We start from the raw sequence: 13706 nt of genomic DNA, 5'->3' as shown, positions 1-13706 counted from the left end.
CTCTGGAAGGGCAATGAGTGCTCTTACTACTGAGCCGTCTTGCTAACCCCAATAAGATTTCTTATTTTAAATATGTATGACACTCCTGAATTTTATTATGGGAAAGTATTTGTAATTCTAGGATTGTATTTTTGTTTTCTTAATTTTCACTATTAAAAAATCATAGTGGAACTTTGTCATTTCATTGTCTTTATAGGATAATTTGGAGGGAAGAAACAGTAGTGGTTGTTACCATCCAGGATTCATTTCTTACTATAGTCTGGTCATTTTGGCTTTCAGAAGTATTTGAAGGTCTTCTTTACTTTGAGTATTTTTTGTTAGATTTGATTTAAAATATTTAATTTTAGTTCTCAATGTAAACAAAATCTCTTAAGATTCACTTTCTCATTGGTATTAGCAGTTATGAGACTTACTGATTTGAAGATTAGTTAATGTCTTGACATGTTATGGACTTTGAAATTTGATTTGTGTTGATATTTCTGGGTATACAAAGTGAATGATTTAAAATTTTTGTTTTAGATTCCTCAGTTCCTATTAGATGATTGCTTTAAGAATGGCATTCCCTGCCGAATATTTTGTACTCAGCCAAGACGATTAGCTGCTATTGCTGTGGCTGAAAGAGTTGCCGCCGAGAGAAGGGAAAGAATTGGTCAAACAATTGGTTATCAAATCCGATTAGAAAGCAGGTAAAGACAGTCTTCCACCATTCAACACACTTAAAGCTGGCTAAATACATACATTTGACTAAAATAGAGGATTAGATAATGAGGTTAAGTGGAGGGGGAAGTGTCAAGGGTCCCACCTTTGGACAGAGAACACAAGCAGTGAATGACTGGAGAGAGGGAGATTAAGTAGTCAATTTTGAAACTATGAACACATTAACAACAAAATTGGACTTAGCAGATTGTGTTTAGCTATTTGTACACATGTATGTAACAATAATAAAGAATAAGGGTGTCTGATTTGAGAATGTGGGGGAACATGGGAGGGACTGCTGGGAGGAAAGGGCAGGGAGAAGTGGTTTAATTATATTTTATTTAAAAATAAAATTAGCTTAAAAAAATTACAAAAAGCTAAACAAAAAGTTAAGTGATAATTTTGCTACCAGTAAATCTATATTCAGATATTGATTTTATATCTAAACTTACTGAGGTTTTGTGGACCTGAGCTGTAGATATAAACCCTATTACAGTGTTATGATCTAGTACAAGCTGCTTGACCTTACTGAGATTTTGTCTTATAAAACGAGCTACTAGGCTATCTAATGTCTGGGGCATTAATCTATTGAGAAGTTTGGATAGGAACTTAGTAAATGATAGTGACTCAGTTTTAGTGAAATAATGTGCAACTGAGTATCCCTTATCCAAAATGCTTGGGATCATGTGTAATCAGGTTTTAGAATTTTTTGGATTTTGGATATCAGTGTAAACTTTACTGGTTGAGCATATAGAATGTTCAGCTAGACACTTGGGAGTTTGAATTTCCAGACCAAGGATGCTTAGCCTGCTGCAATACTTACTAATGCCTTCTTAACAAGTATTAGCATTTCTTGGTTTGTAGCAATGACTGAAAACTTTTTTTCACTTGTAATTTTTTTAACTGAACTAAAATTTTTAAATTTTTAACATACTTAAGTTCTTAAGTATATAGCTTACTTAATTAAAAGCTGTTTTTGATGAAATTTGTGATTGTCAGGCATTATATATGTATTTTATGTAACTTTTCTAACAAACCACATGTAATAGTACAATAATATTCATAATAATATAAATATTATTTGTATTATTTGCTAAAGTGTACATGGCAAGCATTTAAAGTAACTATTTTGATTATGTAAAAGATTTGTAATTGTGCACTTTATTTTGATTTTTAAATAGGGTTTCTCCAAAGACACTTTTGACATTTTGCACTAATGGGGTATTGCTTCGTACATTGATGGCAGGTGATAGCACACTGTCAACTGTGACCCATGTCATTGTGGTAAGACTATTGTTAAATTTGCCATGTATAACTGAGACAGCTTAATATTTAATTACATAATGATATTTTTAGAATAGGGTAAGATGAGAATGAACTATTGTATTTAGTGGGTTTTCTTCAAGATAATTTGGTAGTGTAATTATTAGAACTATACTTACATTGCATAAAGGTGCTCTTATCATTGGGTATCATGGGAGAGATAAACAGGAGAGAGTTTTTTGAAAATATATATGATATAAAATATATATTTCATCCATTTCTAGAAATGGTAAACACTTTTTTTAGTCATTATACTTAGCTTTTTAATTACTTCTTTAATGTTACAGATTTCCTAATTGTAGCTATATATTTTCTAGTCATTTAACTTTGTGGTTAAATTTCTGAATTAATTAGCTACTTGTAAAGTAATAATGACCCTCATTAAAGTATTCTAAGCTGTTTTCTAGTTTCTCTCAGATAAAAAAAATAGAATAAGTTGTTTTAGCCTTTAATTAGCCTTAAATAGTTTTAAATAGCCTTAAAGAGAAATCTTGCCTAACTAAAGGATTCACTTGCTCCCTAGTGCTAACATACACAGGTTTTTGTTTGTTTTTGCCTTCATTTGAGAAAGGAAAGGATCTTGCTATATTGCTTAGGATGGCCTCCAGCTTGCCATCTTCTTGCTTTAGTCTCCTGAGTAGCAGAGATTACAAGGGTGTACTACCATATATATAAATTGATTTTGTTTATATTAAGACTGCATTTAATAGATTGAGATAATTTAAAATTTTTATAGGTTTTTTTTGGTTTTACATTCTGTATGAAAAGGGACAATACTTTGTCATCTACAATGAGTTGTTAATGTATGATGATATCTAAATTGTACATACTGCAAATGTTCTGTGGTATTGGTTGGCCTTTCCTTATTTAATTTAGCAATGTAAATTTAGCAGTGCTTTTCTTTTAAAGACCGAATTGTCCACAGTGTTTTACCTGATCCATGGTTTCATTTCTGTTTCTATTCATTGCAGGATGAAGTACATGAAAGGGATCGGTTCAGTGATTTTTTACTCACAAAATTAAGAGATTTGTTGCAAAAGCACCCAACTTTGAAACTAATTCTTTCTAGTGCTGCCTTGGATGTGAATCTCTTCATAAGATATTTTGGAAGTTGTCCAGTGATATATAGTATGACTACCAGTTATTTTCTATAATTTCTTTTAAGTAAAATTTTGAAGTGTGATAATGTTATATTTGTTTATTTAAACAGAAACTGGGAGATATTCTGAAGTGGAGGATATTCGTTTATGTTTCTCGTGAGACAGGCTTCTTCATAGTGGTCTTTCTCTACTTTGACCTCTCTTTTGCATTGGTAGCTCTCTGATGCCGTGTAGCAAATCCAGTTATCGAAACTTAAAAAGAAACGAGCTGCTTTTAGTCCTGTGTTTCTCTTCAAACACTGTTCTGTAGCTTCTGCACTTTACTGCCTGATTTCTGAGGACAGTTGTTTATACTGTCGTGTTGATCTACTTGCTGACCCCAGGTTCGAGGCTGTCAAACTCCAGACTTATTCTTGGTTGGTGAGGTCTATTCTTATGCTGGTACATTAGGCTTCGTTTACCTGTACTGCTTGAGCTGTACCTCTTATTTCCTTCACATTTTGGCTTGTCATCATTGGACCCAGATGCCTCTTTATATTGTCTTTAACCCTGAGACTATGGCAGTTTGAATCAAGGTTCCCTGACTTGAATATTTTTTGTCTCAGGACTCTAATGTATGTTAGTTTTTTTTTGTTTTTTTTTTTTTTTTTTTTTTTTTTGTTTTGTTTTTCGAGACAGGGTTTCTCTGTGGTTTTGGAGCCTGTCCTGGAACTAGCTCTTGTAGACCAGGCTGGTCTCGAACTCACAGAGATCCGCCTGCCTCTGCCTCCCGAGTGCTGGGATTAAAGGCGTGCGCCACCACCGCCCGGCTGTATGTTAGTTTTAAACAATAGATTTTCGCCTAGTATGACCCACCACCTCTAAGCTGGGGGACCCCTGTCTACTCCTGACCTGTCCTGCTTTTTAAATTAGTTGTCTCAGCAATACCTACAACTGGGTCCGAGTTCTGTAGATAAACATTGTAGCTTCTTTTCTCCTGGACTGCCTAGTTTACCTTCTGGATAAGGCTTCCGCTCCCCTTCCATATGCTAGAGAACAGTGCTTCCTTTTTGCTAATTTTTTGTTTTGTTTCCCTGCACTTTTTAGCCATACTATGACTCCCTTTGTATGTTTCCCAAGCTCTTCCTCATTTGATTTTCTTTTCTTATCTTGGTACTTCTCCTTCACTGGGTTGTAGGAAGGCATCTTCTAGTCTGCCATCATATACTGAGGTCCTTTCATCATTATTTTATTAAGATTCACTATATAAGTTTTTCTAAAGGATGATTGACTTACATTTTTGAATTATTAGAAGCTGTTCATGTATCATTCTTATTTTAAATTACATTTTATTCTGTGTGTGTGCACACACGTGTGTGTAGATGCCATAGTGCTTGAGTGGAGGTTAAAGGAAAATGTGGGAATTGGTTCTTTCCTATCATGTGGGTCCCATTTGGGAATTCTTAGCAATATTATTTTGGCATTGATTTAAATACTAAGCCAAATATTTAGATATTAGGCTACACACACACACACATTACATTGCATCACATTAGCCTTTGTGTGTGTGTGTGTGTGTGTGTGTGAGAGAGAGAGAGAGAGAGAGAGAGAGAGAGAGAGAGAGAGAGAGAGAGATTCTCAGATCTCAGTTTATTTGGGATCATTGCTTCTTGAATCTTATTCTACATTACAGTGTTTTTTTACTTTTATCTCTGGATTTCCCTTTGTGTGCATGTACTCATATGTTGGTATTTTTGTTTTACCTTTGTTTCCTTAATTTTAATTCCTTTCTGTTTCTGTTTACTCTTTTTTCCTTTTCTCTTCCTGCCCTTTTTTGCAACTCTACTAGCTATTGTGGATATACATTTAATTTTTCTGGAAGCTTTTTTTTTTTTAAATGCTCGTGGGTCCTACTTTCAATTGTATACTGATGATTGTTCTCCAGAGTTTTGAGTGTAGAAAATTATAGGTACATCACTTCTAATATGTCCTAAACTGAATATTTAAAATATAAATTATGGTTTTCTTTTTGTCTTGCATATCTTGGGTCTACCTATATCTAGACTCATATCTAGAGTCACATAAGTCTCAAACTTGTACATTTATCTAATAGTATTAACAATATTTCATTGGATATTAGGCACATATTTAGACAAGTTTGCTTGTCTCCTTTCATAAGCATGGAAAGAAACTGCAACTTTCACTGGCTAACATATTTCTCTTAGCTTTCCTTGTTGCTCAGAGAAACAAGGGCAAGCCAGATATCCAGGTATTAATAGTGGATTAAACAAATATTTTGATAACAAATGTAATTATGATTACTTTCTGTTTCAATAATCCATTTAGGATTTTTGTTTTGCTTTTTAGTGTTCACTATCACTATTCTTATTTAACCTGTTTTCTTCTTTTCCTGAACTATTATACATGTCACTGCCTAGTCTGGTTCTACTCTTCTGTTTTGAAAAATCCATTCTCCATATTATTTCTATGGCATTCCTTTCTGAAGGCAAATTTTGATGATGCTGACCACTCTCTTAAGTTTTGAGTGACCTTTATTTCAAGGCCCTTAATGTGACTGCATTTGTTCTCTGGCTTTATCCTTCCCTCACCTCTCCTATTCTCCTGCTTTCCTTTCGGTTTCTTGAAAATAGTCTTATTCTGGTTCCACCGCAGTGACTTTGTTCATAATGTGTTTTCTTCATATACTATGTACTTTCTGTGGAGTGCAGTTATTTTATGTCCTTGTTCTCCAGTGTCTCGTAAAAATCTTTTCTTGATGTGATCACTTCCCTGTAGTACATTGTCATGATATCCCATACTTCTTTCTTATAGGACTTTCTTGTTGGACATTGGACATGTTTCTGTTTACATTTTTTTTTCATGTTTCTGGTCTTCCCTGCTTTGTGTTCCAAAATGGAAGTAGGAAGTAGCACTGTTTGTACTTACCATGGTACTCCCAGTCTCTAATGTGATACCAGGCACCTGGCAAGTAGGTAGTAAACACTAGGGGAAAGCTCGTGAGCACTTGCTAGACTATGAAGTCAGTTGTCCCCTCTAGTCACATGTCTACAGAGCAGTGTTGCAGTTAATGGGAAGTATTGGGAGTCACTGGAAATGGTGACTTTGAACTTCTAAAATACTTTAAAACAGTTTTGTATATTTTAAGATGCTTCATTAAATGTGGGAATTCTTACTTTTTTGTGAATTATCTATAGGATACAAATTGGATATTTAAAAATTTTTATTCTTTAGTACAGGGAAGACCATTTGAAGTAAAAGAAATGTTTCTGGAAGATATTTTAAGAACTACTGGATATACCAACAAAGAAATGTTAAAGTACAAAAAGGAAAAGCAACGAGGTAAGGTTTTTAGCAAGAAAATTATTGTTAAAATTTATTTCTTATAATGCTGTAGTCTTAGCTTAGAGAAGAACAAGGATACTTGAAAACATTTTCTCTTGCATATAATTAGATAAAATTATATGATACTTTTGTCCTAAATAGACCTTTTAAGGGGATATTTTATTTATTTATATTTATTTTTATTAAATGTGTGTGTGACTGGGTGTTTTATGTGCGTGTATGTCTGTGTACCATGTGCATGCTGCGCCTGCAGAGGCTAGAAGAGATCATAGAATCCCTGGAACTGCAGTTGCAGCTGACTTTGAGCCACCCCATGGGTCCTGAGAACAGAACTCAGGTCCTCTGGAACGACAGCTATTGTTCTTAATGGTTGAGGCATCTTTCTAACCTTTGGGATATACTTTTGTATTGTGGTTTATATCCAGAAGTTATAATCTGTGGAAAGGAACTTAAAGTACATGTTGAAATTGAGGAGGTTGAGTGTGTTTGAATCCATAGGCCTAGTCAGGGTTTTCAGAGAGCGGTGGATACCTAGTGGCTCCCCATAGCTTACCTCATTAGGTAGAATTGAGACATTAATGGGAGGGAGTGGAAGGAGTGTCTTGATTGATGACAATAGGCTTATCTTTCTGGAAAATGTTGGTTTCCAACTTTTTATTTTCTAAGACATGATCTTACTTGGCCTGATTATGACATGGCTCACGTTGACCTGAACTTGATTAATCTTTTTTCTCTGCTTAGTGAATACTAGGTTACAGCATGTTCTCTATTCTCAGCAAGATTTCCAGATCTGGTATTATTATAGGATTTCATCTTTATTTCCATTTTATCAATATTTGCTTTAAGAAATTCTTACAGTGTCATACTGTGTGTCTGTGTATGCATTAGAATTTATGTCTTTTTTTCCTTTTTATAGTATAATTGGTTATACTCTTATTTCTTTGTTTACTATGTATGGTCAGGGGCACACAACTATTGATTCTCCACCTAAATATGTAGTTAGTGATTTCTCTGTCACTGCAGAGGACATCATTGCTTGCATGCAAATTATAAAATGTAGATGTTGAAACTTTTGAAACTTCTGATTTTTTGTATCTGAAACAATTGAGATAAGTTTAATAATTTTCTACAAAATACCATATGGATATTAGTCATTGACTTAAACAATAGGTATATTGTGGGGAAAGATGCTCTTCTTGAAACTCTGGGTTAGAAGCAAACTTCTTCCCTGTAGACAAATGTTTTTTATGTAGTTTCATATGTCTTTATGTTGCACATAACTTTATGAAAGACCCAATGTGTTTTGTAAGAGTAACTCCAAAGTAAAGCCAGCTCTCAAGCAATATAAGATTCACTTAGATTTTTGGTTTTGTTTTTTATTTTTTTAAACAAACGAACACATTATCAAAAGGAAAGGACTTATCTACTTATTTTTTTTCCTTTATAATTTAGAAGAGAAACAGCAAACCACACTCACAGAATGGTACTCAGCTCAAGAGAATACTTTCAAGCCTGAGTCTCAGAGGCAGAGAGCTGTTGCAAGTGTGTCTGAAGAGTATGATTTATTAGATGATGGAGGTGATGCTGTCTTTAGTCAACTGGTAAGATGCTATTTTAATATACTGGTTTTTAATGATATTTTGAGTAAAAATTTTGTAGGTTAAACAACTTTAATGAGGTTATACTATATCTTTTTTTACTTTGTTAGTAGGAGGCAATTCTCTTAGTTTGCTCTACAACATATTTTCAGAATCTACACTAATCTACCTCTTTTTTAAAAAGGGTTGGTGATTAAATTTAGGGCTTTGTAAGCATTTTACTCTTGAGCAATACTCATGATCCAAACTTTATTTTTAGAAGAATAATTTAGCTATTTTTTTAAGATTTGTTTCTTTTTATTTTATGCATACGAACATTTTGCCTACATGTATGTGTGTACATATCAGTGCACATAGCCTCAGAGCCCATAGGAGACAATGGGATCCCCTGGAACTGGATTTACAGGTGATTATGTGCCACCATGTAAGTGCTGGTGGGAGCCAGATGCTGGTTCTCTGCCAAAGCAGCAAGTGCTCTTAACTACAGAGCTATCTTTCCAGTCCCAAATTTAGCCCCCCCCCCCCCCCCCCGCATGAGATGTGGGGTTTAAGTTCTGATGAATCTAGAAGAATTATGCCTGAGTTTTAACAGAGTCTCCTAAAGGATGCTTTAAAATGGTTTAGTGTAGGGAAGATCCATTTGACTTGGTGGTCAGCATTTAACAGTGATCCTAGCTTTTAATGGCTGAGCAATTTTTCCAGTTAGTGATTAGCATTTTGACTGTGTAAACTGGTGGTTTTAAGAACCGAGTTGGGTATTATTCATAGGAGAAGCTTTTAAGGCCTGGTATAATCTGTTTCTCTGCCAACATAACTCCTTTGAGGGGGAGTTAGGATAGGAAAGGAATTCTTTTTGGGTTTTTGAGACAGTCCATGTTATCTGGAAATAGATATGTAGCACAAAATGGCTTTGAAACTTGTGTTCTCCTGCCTCAATTTTCTGAGTTGCTGAGAGCCTCCATGCCAGTAGAAACTCTGATATACTTGATAGAGAGCAGGCAGTGGTATTAGTGTTAAACTCTATGGTGATGTTTCCTCTGATGTAGCTGGAAAGAAACCAGTGCTCTGTAGGTACATTTACCATCAGAAGCAAAATTAGTTAGTGTGGCAAAATCATGTGGCTAGTACTTTGCTGACAAGCTCACTTTCAGATAAATGATGACTGTAGTATCAAAATGTAGTTAGTAAGAAGGGTTGCTTGTTGGTTCCTGGCCACCTGGCTAGAGTAGGCCCGAAATAATCACATAGAAACTGTATTAATTAAATCACTGCGTGTCCCATTAGCTCTAGCTTCTTATTGGCTAACTCTTACATCTTAATTTAACCCATTTCTATTTATCTGTGCATCACCAAGAGGTAGTGGCCTACCAGCAAAGTTTTAGCACATCTATCTCCAGTGGCAAATCCATGGTGTCCCTCTCTCCTCCTTCCTTCTCCCAGCATTCAGTCCAGTTTTCCCCGCCTACCTAAGTTCTGCCCTGCTATAGGTCCAAAGCATTTCTTTATTCATTAGTAGTGATCACAGCATATAGAGGGAAATTCTACATCAATACAGTATTATGAAAAATAATGTGTATAAGATGAAATTAGAGACTTATGCTATAATAGTATATGGATGTTGTATGCTTTTTAATTCTTATGATGATTGTGGCCATTTTACTTTCCTTGTAGTAAGCAAATAGTAAGAATTTGATAATTTGTAATCTTTGCTTTTTTGTTTTCAAAAGACAGAAAAAGATGTGAATTGCCTTGAACCATGGTTAATCAAAGAAATGGATGCTTGTCTTTCTGACATATGGCTACATAAAGATGTTGATGCTTTTGCTCAGGTCTTTCATCTAATTTTAACTGAAAATGTTAGTGGTAAGTTTATTTAAATTAAAACAATTTCTCTTGCCATTATTTGTGATACAAGTAGAGTATAGTTTGACATGTTTTGTTTACTATAATTTTATTTTTAAGTGCTTTATATTACTTTGAATATGTTAATATCTCTAAAGTGATTTCCTTTAGGTCCTCACAGATATTACAGTTACTTACAAAAGTGTTTTTATATATTTGTGTTGTAATGCATCTATGTAATTATTTTTGTATTTGTGTTGTATACATTCATGTAATCTGGTCCTTGACTCCGTGATGTAAGAAAAAAATTAGAGTCAGAGGTTTGAGATAGATGAAAGATGGGTAATAACTTTGGGATTCTTAGAGTCATCTAGTAAATGATGATTTTATTACCTTTGTATGGGCTCAGGTTCTGATCCACATACACTTACATACTTGATATCATGTGCTATATGTCTTCACTAATGAATTGTTGTCCTGTTTTATTTGTTGACTTTCTTGGATATTGACAGCCATGTATCCAGTCTGTAATTCTGTAGGCTTCTAGTCAGCAGGCAGAATGGTCACAGAAAATCAGCACTGGGAAGGCTTTGGGAGTCAAATTTCTTATCTCCTTACCTAAACCCCTAGCATTGTTACTGTTATGATTATTGACTATTTTGTTTTTTAAACATTTTCTTTGTCTTTAGCTTTTGATGTTTCAGCCTGGCTTTTATTTTTTCCTTTTTTCATTTTTTAAAAAAATCTATTCTTGGTTTTCCTGGCAGAAAATTTTCCTCCCTCTCCCTTCATATTCAAGTCCATGGGCCTCAATTCTAAGACTTTCATTTTAATTTTTTTATTTACATCTACTCCTTAGATGGATCTCATCTGTTAATGGCTATGATGGTTAGCATTAATTGTCAACTTGACATACTCTCAAGTTTCCTGGGAAGAGAGTGATTGTCTACATTGGGCTGGTCTGCAGGAGTTGCTATAATTGATATGGGAAGACCCAGCCCACTGTGGGCTTGGGGTAGAGGGTTCTGAACTATGTAAGAGTGGGTAATTCAAACTGAAAACAACCAAAAAGCAACATTATCTATTCATTTCTCTCTACTCTTTACTAAATTTCTAATTTCCTGCATTGACTTCCTCAAACTGATGGACCATAGCCTAGAATTGTAAGCGGAAAAAAGCCCTTTCCCTGCGTTCCTCTTTGTCAGTATATTTATCATAGCAGCACAACTGAAGCTAGAACAGTGGCTTTAAATATCTATTTTAAATGACCCCTAAGTTTTTAAATTTATTTTTTAAGATGATGTCCCATGACTGTTGTAGTAATCCACCAACTATTTTTCTTTGTCAGTAAAATTGTGTTTTCCTTAGAGGGATCAGATTATCTATCTAAAAATCCCACTGGCCTACTTTTCCCTTGCTTCTGATTATACTGTGAAGAAAATAAAGTCCTTTCTATGACTGAATCTGTGATGTCTTTAAATGTAAATGTCACTGTTGACTTGTGTATTTAACACTTGTTCCTGCTGGTAGCGCTGCTTGGGAAGTTGTGGAAGCTTTAGGAGGTAGAACTTTTGGTGGAAGTGGAACACTGTGAATGGGCCTGAGGCTTTTATAGCCCAGCCCTACCTCCTGTCATGCTGTTTTCTGATCTATAAATTGTGAGCAAGTGATCTCATGCTCCTGCCTCAAGCCCATGAGCCACTGCCACTGCTTTGTCATGTCCTTACCTCCAGGATGGTAAACTCTCAAACCAAGAACCAGAATAAACCTCTGTTCCCTTAACTTCTTATCAGGTACTGGATCATAATCAGAGAAAAGTAGCTGATCCAACACCTTCCTTCCCAATCTTGTTTTCCATCACTCTTGTTTTTATTCACTGTTCTTTAGCAACATGAATTGCTTTTCTTTTTAATATTTTTTAATTACATTTTACATAGTGTTTGTATTTGTATTGGAGGACACACATGCCGTGGGTTATATGTGAAGGTCAAAAACAACTTGCAGGAGTTGATTCTTCCATGTAGAACCTTTTTCCATGTAGGTTCTAGGAATGGAACTTAGTTCTCAGTTCAGGATGGGTGGGAGATGCCTTTCCCTTCTAAGGTGTTTACTGGGCCTGATTTCCTTGTATGTGTTGATAGAGTCCTTTAATTTTATTTATTTTGTTTAAGTGGAATCCTGACTATAGACTCAATGGCCTCTTTCATCTAGGTCTCTGGTTAGTTATTGCCTTTCAGAGAGGCTTTTTCTGGTCAATAAAACTGTGCCCCTTTCTTACTATTTTGTCAATCTACTTTGTCATTTTTTTATTGACTTTGATCATTTGTCATTTATTGTCGTTGCTTCTCCTGTTGCTGTTGTTGCTCATACCGTCTTACACTGGAATGTAACTTTGTAAGAACAGAGCCTTGTCTGTTTTACTCTTCTGTGGGTTCACAGGGTTCGTAACAAATGATCAAATATTTGCTCAATAATCCTAAATATGGATTCCTTGCCTCTTTTACTTTCTTCTTTTTTTCTTGTGGGTTTGATTGTTTGCTTCTTGGAGAGGTTCTGGCTGGCTCATGATCTTCCTGCCTCAGCCTTCTAAGTGCTGGAATTAAATATGGGACCCAACACACCAGGCAGCATTCTTATTTGAAGGTGTTTTCAGTTGTCCATTAATATGTTGAATTAATACATTTTTCACATACATACCTTCTGTCTTTTTCTGCTTTTAGTGTGATAAGAGGTTTAGTATGTGTTTATGCCTGACAGATTTTCTAGATTGTGAAGACAATTTTTCCTTTTAAGCTTTTTTTCAGCCAACCATACTTGTTTTATTTCAACACCTTTTCTTTGTTGTTTGTTTCCTAACATGACCCATCTAGTCCCTTAGTTCCCTGGTTTGCACCACTTTCGGATATTTTTAGTTTATAAACAAACACTTTCAAGAACTGTAGCTGGAGCTTAGGGAGATGGCGTAGTGGATAAAAAGGCTGGTCGTAAATCCAGAGGATGTGAGTTTGATCCCAGAATCCACATGGTAGAAGAGAACTGATTCCTTCCTTATGTTAATCCTCTGACCTTCACACAGGTGCCATGTTATGTGTCTCCCAATAAATAAGTAAATAAATGTAAAAAAAAAATGTAAATACATGTTCTCTGGTCCTCAGCTTAATTTCTTAACAAAAACTGTTTTTTTAAAGATTTATTTATTTATTATGTATACAGTATTCTGCCTACATGTGTACATGCACCCCAGAAGAGGACACCAGACCCTATTACAGATGGTTGTGAGCCACCATGTGGCTGCTGGGAATTGAACTCAGGACCTCTGGAAGAAGAGTCAGTGCTCGGCCGGGCGGTGGTGGTGCACGCCTTTAATCCCAGCACTTGGGAGGCAGAGGCAGGCGGATCTCTGTGAGTTCGAGACCAGCCTGGTCTACAAGAGCTAGTTCCAGGATAGGCTCCAATACCACAGAGAAACCCTGTCTCGAAAAACCAAAAAAAAAAAGAAGAGTCAGTGCTCTTAACCACTGAGCCATCTCTCTAGTTCTCATATTCTTTTTAAAATTACAATTTCTTACCTTTATTAATCCAATCAATTGTACTTTGTCTACTACAATGTCTTGATGACTCATATTGATTTTGAAAATTCTAGTTCATTTTTTTAAACATGGAAATTTATTATATTTACTTCTGTTTTGTATTTGTTGTTTTGAATTATGTTAAGTGTAAATAATTTTTTTTATTCCTTGAGGATTTCCTCTTAAAGGTAGACTTGTACTGCTGTTTTAAAAAGTTCTGTTCTTTATGTTATGAG

General features: G+C 35.1%; 1 protein-coding gene across 2 annotated transcripts in view; it reads left to right on the top strand.

The window, feature by feature from the left end:
• Ythdc2 (YTH N6-methyladenosine RNA binding protein C2) overlaps window positions 1-13706 on the top strand; it is a 65640-nt gene that overhangs the window by 9817 nt on the left and 42117 nt on the right. For both annotated transcript variants that reach the window (XR_009058306.1, XM_057789013.1), the window contains exons 5-10: window positions 520-686; window positions 1878-1980; window positions 2991-3147; window positions 6351-6458; window positions 7914-8062; window positions 9787-9922. Coding sequence is in view for 1 of the 2 variants with exons in the window: in XM_057789013.1 (XP_057644996.1) it covers window positions 520-686; window positions 1878-1980; window positions 2991-3147; window positions 6351-6458; window positions 7914-8062; window positions 9787-9922 (820 nt within the window). In the remaining variant the exon portion in view is untranslated. The remainder of the gene's footprint in view (window positions 1-519; window positions 687-1877; window positions 1981-2990; window positions 3148-6350; window positions 6459-7913; window positions 8063-9786; window positions 9923-13706) is intronic.

This window comes from Chionomys nivalis, chromosome 14 (assembly GCF_950005125.1).
Source record: "Chionomys nivalis chromosome 14, mChiNiv1.1, whole genome shotgun sequence".
In the NCBI taxonomy this organism is placed as follows: Eukaryota; Metazoa; Chordata; class Mammalia; order Rodentia; family Cricetidae; genus Chionomys; species Chionomys nivalis.
The sequence above is the reverse complement of the archived record's forward strand: the minus strand, read 5'-3'. Positions and strand labels throughout refer to the sequence as shown.